The sequence below is a fragment of the Gambusia affinis genome, linkage group LG19, assembly GCF_019740435.1.
Source record: "Gambusia affinis linkage group LG19, SWU_Gaff_1.0, whole genome shotgun sequence".
NCBI lineage: Eukaryota > Metazoa > Chordata > Actinopteri > Cyprinodontiformes > Poeciliidae > Gambusia > Gambusia affinis.
The window spans coordinates 17,260,477-17,286,309 of record NC_057886.1 but is presented as its reverse complement, the minus strand read 5'-3'; the positions used below and the strand labels follow the sequence as shown (position 1 = coordinate 17,286,309).

At 37.3% G+C, this 25,833-nt stretch overlaps 1 protein-coding gene across 3 annotated transcripts in view; it reads left to right on the top strand.

Annotated features, from left to right (window-relative positions):
• Positions 1-1,418: 1,418 nt before the first annotated feature.
• plcl5 (phospholipase C like 5) overlaps positions 1,419-25,833 on the top strand; it is a 68,054-nt gene continuing 43,639 nt past the window's right edge. The window contains exon 1 of one of the 3 annotated variants that reach the window (XM_044100051.1): positions 1,419-2,240. In XM_044100051.1, coding sequence (XP_043955986.1) covers positions 1,944-2,240 — 297 coding nt within the window. In that variant the 5' untranslated portion in view covers positions 1,419-1,943. Of the gene's footprint in view, positions 2,241-14,496; positions 14,633-25,247; positions 25,382-25,833 lie in introns of those variants that run through there. The other 2 variants (XM_044100052.1, XM_044100053.1) reach the window with 2 other exon arrangements.

Here is a 25,833-nt window from a genome sequence, read left to right as displayed (position 1 = left end):
TATCTCAGTTTACTGCTCAAGTCACATCTGAAGATGCAACATTAAATGCCTTATTTGCTGTTGTTGGGATCTTTGCTAGACTGACTACTGAAACTGAGGCAGATGCTTAGAAAATGCCTCCAGAAATGCGTCATACAATGATGTGTGACATCAGTCTTTCTAATCTCTAAATGTAAACAAAAAGGACTGACAAGGTAATGTTTACTTCTGCTATAGGTTTTGCTAATTGCATTGCAATCAATGCTTAGGAAGAATGGAAGTGAGGAGATGGAACAGCATCTATGCATCTTTGATGAAGACTGAGCAATAATAGATGAGTAGAAAAGAGTAGATGTTAGTTTCCTTAGTTTAATATATGAACAAAACAAATGAACATGTGGATACTTTATATAGAAAGTCATATGTATTTCACTTGTGTCTACATAACTTTTAAACATACGTAACTGAGATGTTAAATAGGCTGTTTTTGCCTGTACATACATAGAAAACTCTGCTGCTTCTATTTAGTAATGATTCATAAAAAGTCACAAAATAAATGGTTTATTGCAGGATCACTTTCTCAAGGTGAGGAATTCAGAAAAAAATGAATTTGGGTAACTTTATTCAGTAGAGAAAAGAATAGAAAAGGAAGCCCTAGTCAGAGTCTAGACTTACATCTGATTTAGATTTAGAGGCTGTGGCGTGAAATTCAACTAGCTGGATATGCTTGAAAAATGTCCAGTGTAGCTGAATTGAAGCAATTCTGCAAAGAGGAGTGATTCAACACTCCTCCACAGTGATGTAAAAAGGAATTGCCAATCATCAAAAATTATTGACTGCACTTGTTCCCAGCAAAGAGTACAACTGGTGGTCAGGTTTAGAGGGCAATTACTTTCTCACATGGTTGCACTTTTTTTATTGTCTTAATAAAAGATAATTTGAAAGCTGCTTTTTGATCCACATTTTTTAATAATAATAATAAGAGCAACTATTACATTTAACATTCTTCAGAACTGTAAATCACGAGACTGTGATTTTGCAAAGGAACAGAAAATAGTGAAGGAGTAATGCGAGAATCATTTTGTTTCTAGTAAGTCGGGAAATGTTTCCAGAAGTATTATGAAAATGATGAAGACATTAAACTTAACCTACAAATTCATGAGGCATTGTTATACTCCCTCTTGTGGACAAAAGAAAATTCTCCAAAAAATCTGAGTTTTGTTATTGACTGGGGAAAATTATATCACTTTAAAAAACAAAAATACTGAAGTTCGTAGAAAAAAAATACAATTATTTGTTCTGATTTCCCCGAAACAGTCTTGTTCATAGCAAAAACAGAAGAGATTACGCGCGCGCCGGTATCAAACTGTGATTGCGCGCGCCTCGCCTGCTGCATTTAATTGTGGGCATTCTTGCACGCGCCTGCATGGGCACGAGTCAGTGCGCCTACTGCGATTGCGCTTTTTGCACAGTGTTGAATTTGTCCCGTGGATGCATACGAGAGGGGAAACTCTCCCCCTGTTTTTTCTCTTTCTTTTTTCTTTTTTGCAAGCGCTGCAAAAGTGTTTCAGAACGCTAGACGGCACACACAGACAAGCGGACGTGGGTGAGGGAAACCGGTTTTTGAGGAAAGGAGGACGAAAGTGCAAGGTGACAAACAAAAGAACGGCATCTTCATACAAACAGTCTGTCAAGATTTGATCTGTTTTTTTTTATTCTTTCTGGAGCGCACGTCCCCCTGGGATCCAGAAGCGGAGGAGGTCTCTATCTCTCTCTCCTCACCCCCCACCCTCTTTCTCTCGCTCCCTGTCTGTTATTATTCCAGCAGAACAGTTGATCCTGAGCAGCCCGGCTCCAGACGCTGCTGCGCGCTGCCCCGGACGACAGCTAATCGACCGCGCTCGAAGAGAATGACTTGTTTTTACACTGAGGGGGACGGGGCTCTGCTCTAAGTCCGGCAGATCATGTCAGGGGTACACGCTTCAGATACAGGACATTTTTTTGATCCTGCCATCAGCGCACCGCCAGCTCAGGGCGCGACCAACGCAGCGGGGATCGGTGGCGACGGGGCCGCGCTGCCTCCGACCGCTTCTCGGACGTACTTGGAGGTGTCGAGCGCTGCCCAAGGCTATGGGGCCGAAGGAGTGTACACCAATGGACGGTACAGGGACCACAGCGGCTCACGGATCGGGAGTGGCAGCCGTGATAATTCCGCGGAGAGAAGTCAGGGAGGTGGAAACACACCTTGTGGTATAATGAAGGTTAGTGATAAAAGCTCATCTTCTTCACTGTCAGTGATTTCCAAGGTTACACGAAGTAAATCTGTTCCAAAGCAGCAAAGCAAGTCTGACATAACAGTAACCATTCCCAGATATCCATGCCTAGTTTGTTGGCGATTTGGTGAGCTTGTTTTGATGCACCAATAACGATGGTCAATTACGGTGCTTTACGTTCAGCAACTTTCTCCAGAAGTTTATCATAGAGGCGAATGCATGAATAATTCCCAGAGCCCCAATCGAATGACATGTAAATACTTCCACTGAACTTTTCCTGTAATAGTTTTGAATTGTGCTGCATAGTGTCAAAATCATGTACATTTAGTAGATCGTCACTCATGTTCTTTTTGCAGAAGCAAGACCAAAACAGGAAGTTTAAATAAATTTGGAATGTTTTTTTTCTTATATAAATGATCTCGAATAAAGATTAAATATGTTGAGCGATTTAGTCTACGGGCAATCTAAGTTTTTAATTGAGTGAGCTGCAAAACACCTGACTCGTAACTGCTGCGATTTACAGAATCTGAATCTGACGTCTTTTCAAACTTTTTACTGAATAGAACAGGAACTCCCAACTCCGGAGCAGATGATCTTTCTCCTTTTATCCCTGTCAGTAACAGATGATTATATTATTTTTAATGGCAGCCCTGCCCTAATTAGTGCTTTCATTACTGGAGGTTAATTAACTGGTCTCCCGCAAACCACTGACACGACGCCATCTTTTTTTCATAGTTTAAGCTCATATTATATTCTCTGCCCTGACTGTGTGCAGAATTTTGCCATGTCAGCTATAGTTTACATGGCAACTGACAGAACATGTTAGCTTTTTTTGTGATCAGAATCTGCATTTCTTATAAACTATCATATGTTCATGCTAGACTAATTAAACCAGCTGTAGATTAACCCAATGTGGTGCAGGACATTTTCATTTATGTAATGTTGGGATTTTATGTGATAGACCAGTATAGGTTAGTAAATTATTGTGAAGGCTAAAGAAAATGATAAATGCTTTTAATGTATTTTTTTGGGGGTGGGATGGGGGGGACAATATGAAAACTGTGGAGTGCTTATGTTTCTAAGTTCCTCTTACTTTTATATCTATTAATAAAATCCAGTGCAACATATTGCCTTTCAAAGTCACTAAATTCATAAACATCAGTCAGAAAACAATATTCAATAGGACACATGCATCTGCAATATCCAGGTTGTCAATCTAATATTTGTTGCTGTGGAGCTGCAGCAATCCTCTGTTGAAGTGAGAATATTTCTATACATGGCAAAAGTTCTGCACTCCACAAGTCTTGTGTAACAGAAAAAAGTTTTGTTTAAAGTATTCCACAGGCCATATGAAGGTCACGGAGAAAAACATGAAAGAAAGTACATGGAAAAGGCAAGATATTATGAAAAAAATACCACTGCACATCATCCTGAACCCACCATCATCTTAAATGATACATGGTGTTAGCATTATGATGCTGTGGGGATGCTTATATACTGTTGGTATAGAGAAATGACCCTACATCTAGATCAGCAATGAACTTGTTTGGAATAAAACATATCCATCCCCAGTCAAAGTCCAGTTCAAACTTTTGTTGAGAATCCACGTGAAAACTGGTGTTCACAAAGCTCTTCGTCCAACGTGACGGAGCTTGTGCTATTTTGCAAAGAAAAGAAGAAAACAAAAAACAAACCTTTACATGTAGAAAGCCATTACTTTAAGAGTTGTCGTTGTAATTATGGCAAAGATTTACTCAGTACACACATAGTACATTAGAGTTTAAACATTTTATTACTCAAAATTCTCAAGGTAGCCTGTTCTTCTAATTCACAAATATTAATTACATTTGCTGGATTCTATCAATACTTTAACAATTGGGGTCCACTGTACTTTTCATGCTGTCATTATTTTCTCATTTTAATCATTTTCTGCTGCTTTTATTACATTGCTAAGTGCTCAAATAATAATATAAGGGGAGCCTTATCAGACCACATTAATTACTACAATTAGGATTAGGTAAAAATAGAGTTTGTAAAAGGTGCTTTTTTACTGCTTAATGTTGATCATTGTCATCAGGATGACATGATGACAATGGGCACTTGGAACAATGCGGTAAACATTAGCTTTAACAGGAACCTGCTGATCGAGCATCGGACTCTCAATCTTTCAGTGGAAAAGCTTCATGCATAGTTTCAGCACACCTACTCGCATTTCAGTCACACATTGCGTGTGTGTTTAAGTTGCAGTTTGAAAGGTGAAGGGGCTTCGGTTCCATGGGAATAGCAGTCATAGTAGCGCATTACCTCATTAATTTGGCCCTCGACATGCAAATGTTGGAAGAGAAGAGTTTGACTGTCTGTTTCTTTAGCTGGCACCCAGCTTTGTCTTCTTGTAATTTCTTCAGCAGGGTGACGGTGTCATGTCAAAGAGACATTAAAGTGGCTAAAGGCGAGAATTTATGATGCACACTTGTTATGTAACGCTGAACTGAGGATAGCTGCGAGTTTGGTTCCTTTACGGTTTCAGGTATCAGCCGAGTAGGAGAAGGAGGAGCTTGATGGTTAATTTACCAATAATCTTTCCTGTCTTCTTTGTCGTTGCTGTAGAGTTAGCAACTGAAAAAATATATGTATTTTTTTTCTACATATAAATCAGTTAAAAAAAAAATGTTTCACTTATATGAGTCAGAGACGAGAGACAAATGTGTAACAGCACTGTTATTGTTAAATGTAAATGAAATTGAGCTGTTTTATAAAAAAACAAAACAAAACAAAAAAAACAGGTTGATTCTGAATCTGTTTAATTTATACACCAACCAATGGTGGGCGATAGGTATGTAACAAGGTCTGTCGCACAAGATTTAGCAAATATTAAAACATCACAAAGTGCTATCATATTGTTGTCAGCATGTGAAGTAAGTGGAAGGTGTTATCATGAAGGTAGATTTGGGGAGCTTCTTTTCTCAAACAGGGCATATCAGGCTTTTTATGAGATTATGGGATTGTGGAGATAGCAGACCCAGCTCATTCTGGGAATCCCTAAACTTTTCCTTGCCAGATGGACTCTTCATTGTGTTCTTACTCTGACCTGATAGTAGGCATGGCCAATTATCTCACCGTCTTACTCATGGAACTTTTGATTTCATGAGTGTCAATAAATATAGAAAAATTATAACTGAATGCAATTGTTGATTTTTTAAAAGTTACTTGGCACTGTTTAATAAATGTACATATGTAGGTGATATGTTTTATGGTTGAAAAGGACCCAAGCATACAGACTGATTGTGGCAAAGAGCAAAATAGTTTACTAATAAAATAAGAAGAAGATCTTACAATGAAAAAGGTACAGGAAGAAGATGATAACCACAGCAGTTATGAGAGGAAAAAAATACAGGAAGGAAACAAATGAAATAAAAAAACCCCACTAAAGATAAGCAAAACTGCACAATCAAAACACAAGAATAAGTAAGAAGCTAAACTCAACAAATAAGACACGACTAAGAAGAATGAGCTGATAAAGAAAACCCCAGATGACAATAATAAAGGAGAAAAACAAACACAAATGAAAAGCAAAACACAAACACCATTGGGTCATGACAGTAGGTTATTTCATAATGGGAGCATTTAGTTTTAATTCAGTATTTGTCTTTGTGGGCAATTTCCAAATTAGTTTGATGATTGGAACCCTTGAAGTTTGTCATAAACAGAAAATAAATTTGTAAGGGGGAAATACTTATTTTATGCAGCACTTTATGATCACTTGTGGGCTCTGTTGAATATTTTATAAGTTAGTGTGAATCTTTAAAGCTTCTCTGACACTGGGACAAGAATATTGCTGTAGGAAATCTGTGCAAATGTGGCATGGTAGAAATCTCTCACTTTGCTTTGACTAATTTTGCTTTTAGCCATTGATTCCTTGATGTGTGATTTCAGCGATCACCCTGAGGATACTGCACAAACCTGAAAGTAAAAAATCACTCGCTAACTGTTTCAGAGCATCATCTGAGATGCTTTGTAGTCATTCCAGCTCAGACCCCCCATTAGTGATGTAATTAGGATACATATAACAAAACTCTGGGTGAAATGCCTGTCTTTGCTATGGGATTTCAAAGGGCATAAGTAATTCCCACATCTCCTGCAGCAGCAGGCTGCACTCAATGCTTGGATATTTTTGGAGAAACAGAGAACTGCACTGCGCAGAATAAGAGACAGCAGAAGATGTGAAATGGTGATTACAGACATCTAGGGCTGCTGAATCATCGCTCCTTGCCTTGGATGGTTTCCACAAAGCAGCAAGAGACAAACATCTGAAATAGACCTCTTTTTGTGAATTCACAGCTTAGCACCAAACAACTTTTGTTTCAGCAAAGGTCACTCATCCACAAGAAACACAAAGCTCACAAAGCCCCAATTGTATTTGACGAGCAGGAGTAATTATCGCCTCAGTGTTGTGAAGTTAAGCTGTGAGAATGAGGGATTTAACGTGAATTATTTGGATTCTGTTGTGAGTTTTTGTGCAGGTTGGTTATACTATGAACATGTTTCATCTCCAATCTGCTGGTGTTTTAGACCAAAGGATGGAGAAGTGAAGCATTCACCAGGCTTGATTGTTCCAGTTTTATTGACCCCATTGAGAGGTTTGCTACACAAAAAACAATACAGCTTGATATAAAAAAGTCACCTTCCAATGTGAAAGTGTCCTCCAGACAAACAAATGTCTTTCAAACAGGAATTATTTACCCCTGCATGTTCGTGGTGATCCTTTTTTGTTTCAATTATCCGTAGGGAACCCCTGCAACAGCAGAGGAAGAATGCCTGAGTTTATGTTATTTGTCTGTATGTCAGAGGAATAACTCTGGGTGAAATCATGTGAACAGGACATTAATCTGGTCAGAAGATGCATTAAGGTCTGGTGGAATGGTCCTAGCCCTTCAAGGCGGCTAGTGTGAGGATGAGTAATGATCGTATTTGTCAGGCTGATGTCCCCCAGGAACAGGAGTCTGTTGGATGGGTGGGATAACACATCTGCTCCACCTGGTTTTGCTCCTGCATGTTTCTTACTGCCTAAATGTGGCTCTTCTTCCTTGATCACATTTGTTGTCATGTCAGTCTTCAGTGAGGCAGAACAAGAACGAAACTGTACACAAATACGGGAGATGGTGATGAAACCTCGTGCAATAGTCAAAGAAAATATATGAAACAAGTTTCACTTGCTAATAATCGTTTTGACAGTTTTATGTTTTGTAATAAAAGTTGGTGTCTTTTGTGCAGGGTGAGGATTAAATTGAGTTATTTTGCTGTTCATGAGCAGATGATTAACAGGCATTCTGTTATGCTGCCGTGTTAATTCTGGTGTTTATTGGGTGTCAGGGGATGGAGCTCTGCTTCCCTACGTTTCTTTCATTACACGTCGTAATTAAAAAGGGAAGACAATGATGGTCGCAGGTAAATCCCGCACCAGTATTTGTAACAGCCTTGCTATATTTACTCAGCCACTCAATGTGCTCAATTTGCCAAAGGGAGTCTCCATTCTGTCTTCATGTTCACACAGTTTCATTCATCTGTTCCTCCTCATGCTGCCTGGGGGTGTCTGATGGACTTATCTTTGTGCCGGAGATCAGAACGGGGAGAAAATGATTAATTTGCCACAGGGTGGGCGCACGTGTGCACCAGCACTTACAAAATGGGGAATTTTGCAGGGCTCCTTGCAAAGTGCTACATCAGCTTTTATCACCTAAAGAGGTGGAAATTGGAAAAACAAATGACACTATTCGCCTTTGCAACCTTGCCCTGAGGCAAGAAACTAGCAAACTTGTGGCAGGAAATACGAGCAGAGTTTTGCAGGAGGAAGGAAGAGAGGTACTATGTGACCTCCGTGAGAGCATTTGCATGGAGACAAAGTAGATTCATTGCTGTCTTATCAGCCAGATTTTATGGTAAACCTAGGTTTATATATTCCTATGGTAATATCATGTGGAAACAAGTCAAACGTTCATGAATTAACTAACTTAATTTAAAAATCTAGATTTTTATAAATGAGTTGATAGCCTGGTGTGTCACCAAATATAGCCAATCAAAGAGAAGAATAAGTATGTTTTTTTTTTGACAAGTTAAAAAACTTATACAAATGTGGCAGCAGATAGAAATGACATTGATATAGGTTTAAGGGCCTTAAATAGAGTTCTTCTTAAAATTCCAGGCTGATGTTGAGAAAATAAACTGATGCATGAAGAAAAAATTTCATTAGTATGACTTTCTTTCGTTCCTTTCCTTTTGTGTAGGACTATAATTTTTTTTCACTTGCAATGCCTACTAATTTAAAACTGGACAGCAGGTACTGGAGGTCATTTCAAGCAAAGGTATATAGTCAGCAACTCTGCTGTTTGTTGAGCAGGAGTTTTCAGGTGCTTATTTCACAGAACATCATACCATTTTACTTTTCTGCTTTTTGTAGCATAACATTGAGTACATAGCAAGCTAATGTATTTCCATTTAGTCAGCTTAGCTTCTCCAGCGGTGTGCATATGAGGCAGCTACAGACATGCCACATGTAATTTCTACAATGCAGTCTTACTGCTTTGTAAGACTTTATCAGAGTAAAAGAATGTGAATCTTTAGTTTTTAACCGTTTTATTAAACCACAGGAATGGTATGATGGAAAACATAATGATTACATTTCTTTTAACGAATAATATCATCTTTAATCAGATTCAAAGTCACAGATATAATCTAAGCAAGGCCTCATAGTATCAAGACAACACCAAAGCCTTCTCCTAAATAAACTTCAAATCTTGCATCCTTTTCACAAGTGCTATGCCATGTTTACATGATCCAAGCACTTTAAAAGTTGACATCTTACAACCTTTCAGAGAGAAGCTGGTTAAATTGTTGCCATTTGTTACACAAATGTTCAAATTGGGATGATAACCAGAACAAGAGAGAGAATGAAGATCTCGCCTACCCAGAACTGAACTCATAAAATCTGTCAGAGAGACATACAACAAAGACATAAGAGCCCATTTAAAAGAGCTGATTGTCTAGGCACTGTGACTGGGGACTCTTTTGCTTTTATTACAGAACAAGAGGCCTGTTTCTCATGAGATGTAGTCAAGGCAGTTATGAATAGGAGCATGTATTTTGGATGAGGTGCTTGCATGACCCATCTTTGTTGTTGATCCTGCTCTTGGTTTTATTTCTTGTGAAGCTGGAACAATAAAGAAGTATGCAATGGCAGATACTGTCACGGTATCATTAAATCATTAGATTTAAAACCTAGTTTAGAAAGTAGAAAGTGAAACTTAACTTTTTTGATCCAAGAATCATAATAAGAGTTTTTTTTGTTTGTTTTTTTTAAGAAAGAAAAGAAACATTGTTTTAGGTTGGCTGCTTGGTGGCACAGTTATTATCACTGGAGGGTTCTGGATTCATTTATGGTTCTTTCTGGACGGAGTTTGCATGTCGTCAAAGTGAATGTGTGGGTTCACTGGCTTCATTATCTGTAAGCCGTAATCTCCAAAACTACTCAAAAGAAAGGCTTGAATTATTTCTCTCGATGTGTAGCAAATTTGTAATAAATGATTTTCACTTTCTGAAAAGAGGGACAAAAGTATTGAATTTCTTGAGTCATACATCTAGGTGGAAAGGAAATTGACGGTTCATGCATGTTTAAGTTTGCACTCCTTGCAGAAACTTTGCAAATCTCATACCGCATTATGCATTGCTGAAAAAAGTTGTAGCACTAGTTTGCCTTTTCTCGTACGTGACTAAATGTCTTTCTAAAATTAACTTCTTCTTCTAATTTGCACTGTTTTTTGTTGGATTTGCTTTGGCCCAATGTGTTAAAAATGGTTCTTAGACTGATTGACGATCTCAAATTTCTTAAGATGTAATCATAATGTTTCTTGTTTTCAACCTCAATTTAATCAGATAAGCTATGAAGAGCAAGTTCCTATCTTGACAGGGAGGAAAAACACTTAGTAGACATACAAACATACAGTTTAAGTTATTTTCACCCACTTCATGTTATTAGACAGATTTTATTTAAGAGATTTCTTGACATTTAATATATAGCTATAATCAGAACTGTGTATGTCTTGTCAATCTGAACTACAGTATGTATTCCAAAAAAATCTTTATTAGTCAGTGTTAACTCATGAATTAACAAGTCAGGGCAGTTACTTAATTTTATTTAGGGCCAGATTAGTTTGCATAATTAGTTTGTACTAAAGTTATCTTTCATTTTTCCGTCTGATTTTAAATTTGTTTGATAATCTAAAAGACCTTAACAAACAAACAAAAACTGAAATAATTTATAATGTGAGACAAATTGTATCCACAGTACTACACCATTTGTTAAGGCATGGTAACGTCAAGCTAAAACTCTGTTCTTCATAAACACATCAGGTTGTGTTGTGTTTATGGATTGACTTGCTAGATTCTGAGCTATGCTTTATTGGTTCTCACCACTTACCTAGGATTTACCAGGGACTCACCGTTGGTCTCATTTCTCCTTTTGGGGTGTCTCACAAGGTTAAAATTTAGAACATTTTAATCTTTCTATAAATAAGGGGAGTAATTTGGAATGAGAACTGATTTGTCTTGTGTGATTCAGTTGCTGATCACGTAAAAGTTTTTTTGTTTGGACCCAAAAAGAAGATATCAAGACTGGACGTGATGTGCTTCACTGCAATTATCATATAATTTATTGGTTGTTGCCATACAACATACAAGCATTTGACTTTATCAATAAGTCACTCCTAAACTGAAACACTCGCAGAATTGAAACACCAAATGTTACTAAATGTATCCTACATTTGTAACTGAGACCTTTCTCTCTCCACCAAGATTTAAAGTCATATTTTTACTGTACAAATACTTATTGCACCTCACCCCAAAGCTTTTACAGCTGGATCAGTGGCCTTCAGCCTGATTTGCTCTAAAGATGTTGGGCAGCCTGTGTCTTCTGCCGCTGTGTCCTCTCTGAAGCTGGCTGTGAGCCGGTGTGTCCTGCCCCGGGGTGTCTATTTACAGGTTACAGTGCAAGGACAGACATGTGACTCAAGCACTCCATGAAACCCTCACACATGTTCACGCATGCAAATACTCAGTAACCCACTGTATCTCACTCTGCGTATTTACTTATGCACACACCTTATTGGACCTTATTTGCTTAATTAGATTATCATTTATGTGTCTGCACACACTGTATTTGCATCTCTGTTTTGTATGTGTGCACTGATGATAGGAAAAAGAGGACTGGACATTTGCTGTAATCCAAGTTTTCTGTCTATGCTGATCTTCTGATCTGACAATGCTCAGGTGTTGAGAGAGGAACAGTTTGTAGAATCAGGTAATAGTGCAGAGTTCAAAGGAAAGATGAGAATGAAGAAATACTGAAATTTTAAATATATTTCTATTAAATTGTATCTGCGGTATGGTTTTTTCCAACCCGGGGAAATGTGAGCAGTTTAATCACTGGCCAATGCTCAAAATAATAATAGGCATTAATTTAATTCAATTTAGAGTATCTAATAACCTTATGTTACCTCTACAAGATCTTGAAAATATAAAAGACAAAAAAACTCAAAATATATTCCGATAAAGATATAGTACGGTAAGCAGCAAAACACAAAAATAAACAGTTGATATTCTTGGAAATCCTTGAGAGCCTACTTTTATCAGATGATCTACAGTACAGACCAAAAGTTTGGACACACCTTCTAACTGAATTCTATTAGAAAGTGTGTCCAAACCTTTGGGCTGTACTGTATATATGGCCACTATCAAATAATCTCTTTTATGATCATTGTTTTCTGTAGATAAGATTGAAGATGGAAGAGGAATTTACAAAAAGCATTCTCACAATTAGATCAATAGATAAGTTTCTTGTGTCCATTGGTGATGTGGTAGTGAGACAGTAATCCAAGAGTGCCATAGTGGAAGATGAGAAAGCAACTACCTTAGTTCTAGTTGCTGATAAAAATCAAGGACAGGTCTCTCCATTCAAGGCAGGGATTTAGTTTGGCATACAAGCTTAGATCACAAATTGGAAGGGTGATCTAAAAAGGTGTTAATTGGGTGCAAGTAATTTTTCTATCATAATGATCTTAAAATATTTATTGACTTTACCTTCAATTCTTGCTTTTGCATTAATAAAATCTTCTTAACAATTTTTCTGTGCAACTACAAGAGCAAATAGATAGTAAATATTAATAATCATTTCAACCATTTGAAAGCTAATGATTTGACTCAAAACTGCAGTGTAAAAATATATTTTTTTAGTTAATAGAGCAAATGAAGAAGATTTCTATTATTAATGCTGTTGCATAATGTCAGATCTCAAGCCAATGAAGAGTAATTATACAGTCACAGCACATTGCAGCACAGTAAAAGAAAGGTACATGTCCTCATGAGTCTTCTTGATTCAGGAGGAATCTACATAACGTTTAATCTGTCTGCAACCCCAATCTATTTTCTCCAGTGTCTTAGTTTGTGCTATGATGACCTGAGATGAGTGCATGCGGAGACATGAATGGGTAACTGTGAGGCTATGATTGATTGTATTAAAAGGTCAGCAACGCATGCAACACGGAAGTCAGTTGGGTAATAAAAGAGAATTAAAGTCAGTGTGTAGCTTTATTTGGGTCTGGATGATCAAGTGTTTCTATGTGAGCAAGGTCATTGATAAATTACAAATATTCAGATCTATTGCTTTTCCAATAGGTCAAGTAAAGAAAATGGGATTGTTAACTCAATTTTGCAATACCTAACATTTACAGAGTGAGCTGAAGATGTTTCTATTGACAGTTACTAGTAATGGAAGATGTTGAAATTGGGCGCCGAAGGTCTGAGCCAGTCATATTGTAATCTGAAACAGTTATTTTTGACGAGCAAACCTCCACTCCAATACTCAGTTAATGAAAATCTTTAAAACAACGGTCTTTTTTCCACAAGAAAACTCAGTTGTTTGCCTTTGACTTCAGTCTTTCATTTTATACTTATATTTTATACTTGCCTGTTTGTGTTGTTCAAATTTTTATCTGTGCAGCTGTTATTTTCTCTATTAAATTTGCTTTATAGAATGGCTACCACAGTAAGTGTTGTAGGTTTTAGATATTTAATTCAGACACAAGTAAGTGGCAATAGTGCAACAGTGTTCAGTCTGAAGGTTAAAACACAGAAGGAAACTGCAAAAACTAGAACTTTAATATTCTGGAGTCTCCTGCAATAAAAAAAATGGTGTTGCAGAGGCAATCTGTGTGACTTTAGTTTCATCATTTAGGCTTTCAGATGTTCATGTGCATGCTAGATATTTGTGATGATGCGGAGAAAAGAGGGACAATAATGCTCATTCAAAGGGTAGTGGAAAACCACACCAGACAAAGAACATGACAGACCAAATAATGAGCAAAAGAAGTGTGAGGAGGTCTGCTCTTTCTCCAGTTCAGATAATTTATCTTTCAGTTCTTTTCTTCTTCCTCTTTTCAGCTGAGTAGAAAGTGTGCAAACCTTTGCTTCATTGCCTTCTGTGAGAGAGTAGTATAAACTGTAAAGCTCTGAGTGGAACATTGTGCTTTAGCTGAGCTAGAAACAATATGAAAAGGGAAACATTCATTTTGTCGTCTGACTTGCATTCATGAATGCGGAGATAAGTTCAGACCTGAACTTGTATAGAAGAAAACTTACCTGTAAGTTGCCTCTACTCTTTGAGAAAGACTTTATGAGGAGGTTACCTTATCCCCTACAATTACATTTTACTAATTAGCATTTATTTGGATTTTCCTCACAGTCAAAATGGCTTGTTGGCTGTGCATTAATGGAATAACGTATTCTATTAAATGCTGCACACTAATGGAGGGTATAGCATGGAAGAGTGATGGAGGGTAGGTAGAGTTGAATTTAGAGAAGAGTTGAAGGGAGGTGACAGAGGAATCAAAAGAGCACTTTTGTGTTCTACAGCAGTATGCCATTAGCACCTCAGGCTGGTATTAATCCCAACCAACAGGGAGTGAATTTTTTTCCTTGCAGTCAACAGACAAAGGGATGCAAAGAGAGAGCCAAAGAATGAAGATGTAAAGCCAACAATTTGACATTGTTAGAGTTTCTTTCTGATCCGATCACAGTTGGAAATTTGTCACACCTGCCGCTAAGTTTGAGTTCATGTGATTTCCCCTTTTGTGATTAAAGCTGACAAGGATTCAGTTCTCTGAGCTCTAACGGTTTGAATGTCAAATCAAATGCTGCACACTAATGGAGGGTATAGCATGGAAGAGTGATGGAGGTTAGGCCGAGTTTGAGACACCACCTTTTAACTTTTAAGCAGCAATTTTACTTACTCACTAACGACCAGGAGAGAAGACAGCTTGTTACCATCCAGGCAGGTCTGATGCAGTATTTAATATCTTTGCTCTGACCCTCAAAAATGGCAACTTTTTGAGGGTCAAACATACTGTCTGTTTACACCGATGCATATATCTGTTTACAGTTCACATGTGTGTCATTATGCAACAGGATGCTTTCATGCTTTACCCTTCATTATCTATATTGCTGTAGTGTCAGCTGGTCCTTTTTGTCTGTAGAGAAAAGGACCATATATATATATATATATATATATGCATCCCCTCAAGATGTATGCACTACAATTTTGACAAGGAGCTGCAACAGTCTCGACTGAAATCTCAGTTGAAAAGGATGCAGATATGCATAAGACAGGAAGCATGAAAACATCCTGTTGCTTATGTAATGATACACATGTGAACTGTAAACAAATATATGCGTCGGTGAAAACAGACAGTATTTGATGTTTTCTCTCAATATGAGATAAATTGGGTTTTTGCTTAAGACAATACGGTACTGTTACAATAATATTTGCCTCTTAAAAGGATTTCTTGTTTTGCTTTTGTGCTTTGCTTTGCTGAATTCTTTTAATTCACTCACATTATGGAGTTTTATTGTATGAGTGGCTTGTTTAAGGTTTCGAAACAGCTTTTTGGGTCAGATTTGAGTGTGAAATTTGCCTAGGCCAATCTAAAACCTTTAGTTTAGTCCTATAAATGGACTTGCTTTTGTGGTTTGGACCATTATTCTGATTGAGCCTTAAGCTTACTCACAAATTGACGGGTGGACATCGTCCTTGAGGATTTCCTGGTAAATAGCAGAAATAAAGGTTTCATTAGCTGCAGTTAGTCATTCATGTTGTCAAGCAGCAAATCAGCCCCACGCTGTCATTATCACCGCCATCTTTAACCCTCAAAAAGTCCAGAAAGTATTTTCCCAAAAGTCTTCCTTTTGATCTGTCGTGGTTTTCACCTGGGATCTCTGCCATGGAAATAATTATTGCCCTCTCTCTTTTTTACTGTGTGATTGTCAAATTATGATCACTGAGGTCAGTTGATGGGAATGAAGTCAGCAGACTTTATTCTGGGATTGTTTTATGACCTCCTGGTTCAGCTGTGCATAAATTCCTGACTGTCATTTATGAATGAGTTGGTTTTTTTTTTGATTGGAACTTGAACCAACTTCATGTTAAACCAGTTCTATATAAGTGATTTATTAACTCTTGATCAAGAGGTACTCAGACTTGGGTTTGCCTTTCCAGATCCAAAAGGGCAAAAAAAATTACCACATACTTTTTCATAAAAATGTGTATGGAGCCAACATAAGGACTGGTAATTTTTGATGATAAATAGTTTATCATTGATAATTAAATGTGCTAAAAGTGTGACTGTAATCTGATTGCTTTTTCCCCCCCCAATCTGTTGTTTTTGCTTTTCCACCTTTTCCACATCACTGACATGAAATAGGAAATAAGCACATTTTGAATGTAGTTTTTTTTTTTTTTTTTTCAAAATCTGTCTTGCATTCTGAAGGATCCCCCCCTTTCTCAACATACTGCTTTATGTGGTTTCAGGCTTTGAATGCTTTTTGATGGATCATGAAGTGCCAGAATTCTGGTTTCTAAAAGACATGTCGGAGTAAGAGCCTCCTCAATCGGCTGTTTCTGTCAGATGTTCCGATTTGAAGTAAGCAGCCCTACCACTCTGCATTTTAAGACCTGCTCAGTGACATTTAGAAGAAATCCTGTAGAGCAGCTCTTCAAATCCATTTTTAACCAGATTCTTTGAACTTTTAAACTTACTATACTACACCATGCAAATATTATGTCTTATTGTCAATTCAGAGTCAATCGGTGTTTTCTGAGTTCTACAGTGACAACCCCAAACAATGGCGTTTTTTTGTTTTTGTTTTTTAAATGAGTGGTTGGGCTCGTCGTCTATCGGGGGCGGCTCAAAGAGAGAAAATATCTGTGATTTGCACCCTGGTTGTTTTTCTGTGTTTTGTTTTAGTTCACAGCTCAACCACTGTAAGACAATATGATATCTAGCTGAAGATAAGCTACCTTATCCATGCAGACTCATGGTGGAACCTGCTCATGCATGGGTTTTTAAGCAATTCCGTCTGGATGTTGTCCTCTTTAGATCAAATCCATAAATCTTGAAATTGATATTCTTATACTTAGCAAATTTTGTTAGACCACAGTATTTGAGTAGAAACCTTTGTACTATTTGTGCAAACACAAAAAGTGTAATTTATTGCCTTGGATAACTGGACTAAATTATTCTGTATTGATATTGGTTTACTTTTTAAAACACGTTTATTCATAAAAAATATTGTGAAAACAATAGGATACCAATTGATTCTAACATTGTGAGACGTAAAGGTATTACATCGGTGGCAGAAGGAGGGACCGGTCCATGGCACTGTTCGTGTTAGAAACACTCTGATAAGGAATCCAAGCAATTTACAAGGTCATCAAAAGCAGAGAACATTTTCAAAGAAAGCTAAAGTATATACCTTTAAAAAAATATAAAGACTTCAGCTCCCACTTCAAGTTTGTTGGGTTTTTTTCTTTATTTCTTCTGTAGCTGCTATCACCAAGTCAGTCTTCACTTCTGAGAGGTGTAGAAATATTCAAGGAAAGTGCTGCAGTAGTAAACAAGACAAACAGAGCAGACAGGGGATGTCAGTCTTCCCCATCTCTCCAGATAATTAGTATTCACACTGTATTCACAAACAGCTCATGCTGGGATTGATAAAAGTCCCTTCAGCTCTCCATATGTGCGAGTGTGAAAGCGTTGCAAACAGGTGTATGATTCTCCTACTGCCTGTCTTTTTGTTTATGTTGCTTGTGGTTGTGTGTGGCAAGAATACAGTGTGTATGTTTGTGTGTTATTAACACTGTGAAAGATGGTGATGTTTCTTCACGCATATCTACTACTTACAAACCACAGGATCCCACAGACCCATAATGGGTGTGTTTGTGTGCGTGAACATGGGGCATCTTCAAAACACTTCTAGGAACTTTCACAATGACACATATTAGCCCCTACAATCACATACACTGTTGAGGAAGAGAATGGCAAATAAAAAGCACATTTGACTGTAGATTAGGGCTGCATTGAATTATTTTTGTTACCGATTATTCAGACAATTAATTGGATAAACTGATACATTGTGCAGATGTTTCTTTTAAACCTTTTTAAACAATTTCAGAAATACACCAAACGAGGCAAGCAAACAAGTAATTCAACTAACTTAACTTAGCACTTAATTCTTTTTGCTTAACTTACCATCAATACAGTCTAGGGCTAAACTGGTGACTATTTATTTTGGATTAACAAAAATAATTGAATAGCAGAAGGTATTTATTAGGATACAGTTTACAGAATTTAAACCAGGTGAAGCTAAGATTATGCCACTTGAGGAGTTCTTTTATCTTAAATGGAAAATGTATGTTTCTTATGCAGTTTTGGCATAATTGCTGCTCTGAGTATGCTGTTCTGTCAGCAAATTGCCTTTTTTGAGTCGATTATTAATTGATTGCTAAATTAGTTGATGATTACTTCAATCATCAATTAATCACAATCAATTGTTTCAGCTCCTATTCTAGATCAGTATATTGTTGTGTAAAAGATTATATTGATAATTCAAAAATAAGAAAAAAGAAAAAAACAGCTTAGAGAGAGGTAGTGAAAAATGCTGGTTGTAGTGATGCTCATGCAGAGGAAACTACCTCAAGAGGCAGCAAGTTAAAAAGCTTGTAGCAAGTGTGTGGCGTTTGCATGACAGACGAATTCACTGGATGGTAAGAAAGACAAATGGGGAGAGGGAGGGGAAGAACTTAGAATAGGACGGCTGACATGATGATCCGCTAAATCTCAAGGCTGGCCAGGTACCAGTAGATCAGCAGATTACAACAGAGCAATCTGATTTGAACCTGGTTTATCAACAATGATGCAGGAGGCACCGGGGTGGAACGTAGGTGAACTGCACATCCCTGTTGGGACTTCAGACCGCAAGCACAATCGTGCCGTCAGCCAAACATGGACGTGCACAGTTTGCTAATGTTGCTAAATGTCTTCCTTTATGCACCGAAGTTTGTCCTTGTAGGAGAATGTGAGCGAGTACTGCTTCAGCTGCTCGGCCCCTCCCACCCTTATCCCAACAGACTGGAGATGGATTGAGGAGGAAAGGCAAGAGGATTGCATTTCCCGGAGTCAATGCTGCATAGGTGATATAGAAGCCTGGTAGTGAGCAGTAACTCATAGCAATGACTGGGCATCTCTGCAGACCCTCCCTGCACTTCGGCTATTGATTTTAGAGTGACAGGAGTTGTGATTGGACACCTAGATGTGCCAGTGCCACTTGTGTGACAACGATATATGTTGGAGTTGTTGTGTTTGTTGGCTGTTTGCAAGCTTGTGTCAAGTCAATCGCTACATCCTTTATTGATGGAGCTGTTCACTGAAAATACATAGAATTTGAGGCATCTGCAGTAGAAATATGTCTTTTACCCACTTGGGATCATCATGTTAAATATACTGTCTACCTTAAGTCCATAAACAGTGGTTTGTGTACGTATCTACACTCCTTAGAAACCAAGTTGGTTCCAGTGACTCTCATTATAACCTATTGTGGTAAAATATTTTGCCCATTTATACCCAATCAATCAAATCTTTTACCTTCAAATCAAAGAGGGAAGAGTTTGTAGAGCTTGAAGCACCAGGGACAACAGAGGAGTTTATGGTTCTTGTAGTCTGTGAAAAATGATATAAAAGAGTGAGGTGGATGTAGTTGAGTAATCAGTTTCCCATCCACCATGGTTATAAGCTTATATTTTTAATAAACTGCAGTCCTCAAATGATATCATCTTAGGATTCACTTGATAAAGGGCCGTAACGACATAAAAAGTATCAATAACAAAATCTATTGGTTGGTCCGAAATAGCTGAAAAATAGTTTCTGCAATTAGAGTAAACAATAATATAATAACAATTTTATGAGAGCTTCTGTTTATTTGTAAAATGTATTTTAATGCCTCAAGGTTTAATGGCGGAATTTTGTCAGCAGCATTTGATCCAATTTTATCCCACAGTTAACGATTGTTGGTGCAGGAGACACAAAGTCCATAGCCAAGCCTCCATTGTTCTCCTTGGGTCTTATCAATTCCCATCCAGAATTAGATTTATTCCTTCAAGGGAAGCTGGTAGTGCTCATGACTAGTGATTTTCCACTTCAGTCATCCATCAAAATGCATTCCGTTCTAATAATTTGCATCTCTTCCAGCGTCTCTATCAGACTTTTATCTTTTTTCCCCTATTAACAATGTTACATTTCCACACTTAGCTGTAAAAGTCTTACATTTGAAGAGACAACTCTCAATGTACACTGCTGTTTTAAATCATTAAGCAAATCTTAACATCAGACAAAACCAGAGTTATATGTGTGGTTTTAAAATGAAAATTGTTCGAATTAATGGAAAAAAGCTAATCCGAACTCCAAGGCAGCTGCAGGCTTGCAAAATCGTAGGCTAAAAGATCTTAGTGACTTACACATTCTGCCCTAATCTAAAAAAAATCAAGATAAAATGGATCCAGAAAGGATTTAAAAACAATTTCTAAGGTTTTAGGACTCCAGTCCTGCATTGAGATCCATTGTCTATACAATAAGAAAACATATACAGTGCCAATTTTTGCGAGTAGTAATAATAAGAATCAAGAATTCAGCGACGACTCAGGAGAAAGACAATCTACGCAATACAGGCCTCACTCTTCTCACTGTGATTGTCTGGGGCTTCTGTGAGAAAAACCTAAAGGATCCTTTGATGACCTGGATTATTTAGGTGTGATAAAAAATTAAATGAATTGAATTTGATTATTGAATAGTGTACTGAAATATAAGTTAATTATTTTCACAGCACTGCAATGCATGATTTGTTCTAGTGGATTAAAAAACTAGAGTTACAGAATAAAATTGTTATAGTTTTTCATAAAACCACAAAATCAAGGCTTATAAGCATTTTGAAAATCACTTTTATAAAGTGCGGAAGATGAATTGGTAAAACATTCTTAATCCCACAAATAACGCTGATAAGGGTGGAATCATTATTCAGACCGTCTGATTTTGTTTCATCCTTTCCCTGTTACACTTTGACTTGGTTTGGAGCATGACGGAAAGTGAAAGAGGATGTCTTGCTGGGGAACCTTTTTGTCTCCTTAAAAAGCAGAAGTTGAAAGCTGAAACATCAGCTTGAAAAAAGTGGTGAGTTGACTGTGCTTTTCTTGTGCATGTTTGTTTCACAGAAAGATAAGGGAAGACATCGTAGTGGTTGTGCCACCACGACAGTGTTTTTTTTTCGTTGCTTCTTTTGTATCGGAGGAATAACGGTTGTTTGTTCGGGATGATGGTGGGACTCAGACAAACAGACCCAAATGCAAAAGAAATACAAAAAAAGAATTTTTGAGCCAGGTATGCTGGTGTAGCCTGAATAAATACTCTTACACTCTCTTATACTATCTTGAATAAATCCCAAAAAAGAGAGACAACAGGAGGAAGGGTGAATACACCACTGCTTCTTAACATGTACAATCCAAGTGAGTTTTCTGCCATTGGAAGCCATCAGAAATTAGTCATAGTTTTGATATTTCTCCTCTTTCACACTCACACCAACCTTCGTATTGATTCATACAACTTTAGCTGTTTTGGTGAAGCTATATCTGCTGGCGGTGCACAGATTGATGTCCTTCAGACCACCTCCGCATAACTCAGGGACGAGATGTACTATAGGCTCAGCCACTGGTGCACAGCAACTCTATAATATAATACCCAATTTTAGTGAACTTGGTTTCTCTGTCAGCCATAACAACTTTTAAATGACCGCTTAATGGTGTCATCGTGAGCTATGTTTTTTTCTGGAACCACAATCAATGCTTAAATGTTACTTAGTCCTCTGAATATTTTACATATGTTTTGAAATGAAAATAAAACAGGATGTACGGCAAACGTGCGTCTCGGGATCATCTTAATGTGGCTGTATGTTTCCAAATGTCTAGGCTCCCCATGTCCTTTTATGTTGGATCAAAGTGATTTCCTCTTCTACGAGCTCCTGAATCTGTTGACCTTCTTTGAGAGAAAATTAACAAATGAAAGACACTGCGGAGCTGCCAGGCAACCAGGCCACTCTATTAACCCCTATTTTTGCATTTCTGTCCACATTTTATATTAGTGAATGAATTGAAATTTGAATGAACATATGAATTCACCCCAGCATTTTGGATGAATAATAAGTGGGCTAATTTAGTTTTTGTTGTCAAGATGATTTGTTGCAGTTTGCAGCATTTCCATCTCAAGACACCATTAAAATGCTAACAGATGTAATAGTTATCAATCATAAGAACATAATGGAACTACAATAAGAAAACATCACATTAAATAATTAACTTAATTCTTGCCCCAGGCTGGAGTCTGGTTAAAGTAATTAGTAAATGCTGTTTTCCTGGTACTGTCATTCAGATAAAGTTTTTTTTTAGGTTATTTAGATATTTGCTCTGATTGTAATCTTGAAACAGCTCAAAAAATGGCAATATTTTTCTCCTTTAACTGCAAAACTTACCTTCATAATTAATGTAGTCAGTATTGAAATCACAGTTGTATAAAACACTCCCTCATTGAGTTAATAAGGTACTTGGACAATAGTAAATGGTCTTGAAATTAATCTGCTTGCCTTACTGTTGAATCTGGGCTCATAATCCTTGACTAAGTATTGAATAAATGTATGGTATATTTTAATAAAATGACACAAATAAAATCAGCAATACTGTGTAGTCCAACAATATCTGGAAACAAAATTAATTCATTATCTAAAGAGAGTATAAAAATATAAATAAACTAACTAAAATACAATGTAAATCTAATCTAAGAAAGCTAATAATTGGTACATATTAGATAAAATAAGACAAAGTTTATTTTACCAAGTAAAATTGCTCAGATTTTATTACATCTATCTACATTAATATTAGCAAAATAAAAGCAGCAAATAAAAATCCCTCTTTCTATTAGTTGTACATTTATAACTACAAGCTTAAATTCCTATAATTTACTTCTCATTTATTGTGTTGCTTAGTGATGCAGAGATCTTCACGTACCAAATCTTGCATATCAAGAGATTTTGATCCAATCTAGACTTCCCTACAAAAAAAACATCTGTTTCATCCTTTTTTTCTTTGCTACATGCTCTAAGCTGCTGCTGGTCCTTTTTTACCCTTTGGAGTTTCACACCGCTTAAGTTTTGGTAGCTCATGTCTGAGTTTACCTAAGTATGAAACAGTGATGTTCTCTTCGGAACGTTTTATACTGACAGTCCTTCAATTCATGGATGACGCCACTGCCCCTCCTCTTCCTTCTTGTCTTCCTCTTCTGCCTTTCTTTTCTCTCATTTCATAATTTAATAGGCATCCACAGCGACTTTACTAATGTCATTGACATTTTGTTAACTCACACCCGCATGCTCCAGACCAGGAGGCTTCCAAAACTACAGCTTTTATAGAGGTGGCCAAACATGGTGATGATGAATTACTCAAGTGCATTTGATTAGAAGCACTTGGCTGCAAATTCCACTTATAAATCTTATAGAAGCTGCAAGTCTGTACTTAATTATTTTTATGTCTGTATGTATTAAAGTGGCTGGTGTTCTGCTAATAGAGCAATCATTGATGTTTAAATCACCATCCTTCTGACAGCTTCTTACTAATGAGAGGTCTTAAAGGGTTTTTGGACACCTTTTTGTTTTAGGTGTGCTACGATGAAGAAAAACACTGCAAAACATGCAAGAAGCACATTATAAATGCTAGCATGAAAGAATGAATGCGGCTTGGAGTTTAAGCACTTTCAAATTTGTGTCAACATTTAAAAAAAAAACTCTCACAAAAATGCTTACCATGTAGTTATCAAGTTTTTTTCATTGTAGGCCACCTGCATGGTGTATTATGTGAGAATGTTCTTCTGTTTCAGACTTAGTCCTTGACTAATTGTGTTAAAACAACTGCAGAGCTTCCTTCATTCGCTATTCGTCACGGGTGGGTTTGTGTATCCGATCAACAGTCCAATTAAGCAAAGAAGAAAGGTCACAGTCAATGAATGTTGAGTTACTCATTCAGAGAAGCATTTTTGTTAAATGTAATTAGGGTTTAAATAGGGTCAACTCTGTTTTGACCACACTGGAAGGTTGTCGATAATAAATCAAATGAATGTGTGATGAGGATGGGCCCGAGAAAACTGATGAGAATGCAGGTTTTTATGCTGCATTCTGGAAATAAATTAACTCCAAATCTATGATGAAATGTTTGCCGAGTAATTATCACACACCAATGTGGTAGGAAAAAAAAAGACACATGCTAAATTTTGCTGCAGGTTTTACGTTAAAATGAGCAAATCTCTTGCCCCTTTTCCCTATTCCCTCACTGATGGCAATCAAATATCGGATTAATCCACTACCTGCAATTTTCTATCTCGCGTATGTTTGATGAGATTAGTTGCAGAGCACTTGCATTATAACACCTTCTGTCCTTCAGTTACCCTCACCATGCAGAGCGAGAGCAGAACACAAGAGCAAGGAAACGCAGGTAGGGAGCATCCACTGTGACCAAGCAGTAAAAGTTTCACTGGTTCATTATTACCTCGCTACAGTGTTATGGCATTGTTAAATTTGTTTTGCACTCTTGAGTCTGCCCATTGAGGAAGTGCAGACCTGGCTTTGCTGTTTGTGCTTAATGAACATAGTAAATCAGGCAGGAAGCTCACAGATGCAGCACATTAAATCACAATAAGCTCTTTGTACAGGAAGTGGGGGAAAAAAATAACCTTCCTTGTGTATGGCTCAGTGTTTGAACAAGTTATTGTAAACAGTGGATTGGATGAAGGGAATAGAAAAACAAGCAAAACACTGTAATAACTATCTCTGTTAGCTAAGGACTAACATTCAGACAACTTGTTGAAATCTTAAAAAAGTTCACATGAAGGCAACATGATAAATATGTGTGATGGAGACCAGGGGTTCCATTCCTAATAAATGATTATTGATATTATGTTGTTTTTAATTTGGACCGAATTTCAGACCAAACGTTTTTTTTTTTTTTCAGCTCTTTATTTCAGTTGCATTTTGGCATTTAGTTGGACATTCTTTTTGGGTAGGGAAACTTGCCATCTTTCCTGTTCAGGGAGAATGTGGAGGGGGAAATGTCACTTTGTTCCTGATTTTTATTAGTTTAATTTGAATTTGCTAATTATTTAAGTATTTTCGGGGTGTGTCTCCTCGGCAGGGTGGAGCAGCAAAGGGAGCTCCAGATGCCCCTGAAAGCTCCTGGAGCATACCATTTTCAATTAAAAGGGGTAATACTTTGAGGAGTTATATTACATTAAATTTAATCTTTGATTGACTTTGGATTAGTTTATTTATAATGATTTGCATGCATGCAAATATTTATTGGTACCATTTATTGTTTTGTGTTAGGTTTGTGCAAATTATTTTTTGTTTTGTTTTGTCACCCCTTTACCTGGTATGAGTGTTGGAATTGCCCAAAGTATAAAAGCCAGCTTCTTTGTCTCACTGTGTAAATGGGTGTCGGTTCAAATGTGACTGGCAGCGTCAAACAAATCCATCTCGACTACATTTTGTTGCCTTGTCTCCTTTCTGAACGCAGACCCTCCGCCAGTCAAAGTGACAATATGAAAGCAAAGGAATACCGTAGTCTTTTTCCGTGTGGCTCCCGTTTGTGCTAAGCGCAACTGGAAAAGGTTAATTTTTTCAGTGAAATTGAAGCAAAATCACCCAAACTATTTGCACTGTGAATCTATTAACTTTCCCTGAACAAAAATAAAAACTAGGTATCCTGAAAGTTGCTTTAAAGTGGACTTTGTCCCTACAAGGACATTTTTAAAATTAATTAAGGTTTGTTTTGTGTTTTTCTCTGCGACTGTTTTTCACCCTGAAGCCCTTGACGGTTATTTTGACCCTGCTTCCATTTCTGTGCCACACTCAGACACCCACACTCTCCAGCCTGGTTTTTCACTGCTGTCACTCTGCAACTGGGTTTTACTTTTTTCTCTTTCTCTTTGACGGACATACAATACCATTTTAGGTATTTTTTTCCCCTCTACATTTAAAATTCCCTCTTTTTGTATGGATAAGGAACATTGTGACCTTTATTTTGTATGAAATTTTGGAGTTTCTCATCCCATATGTGGGT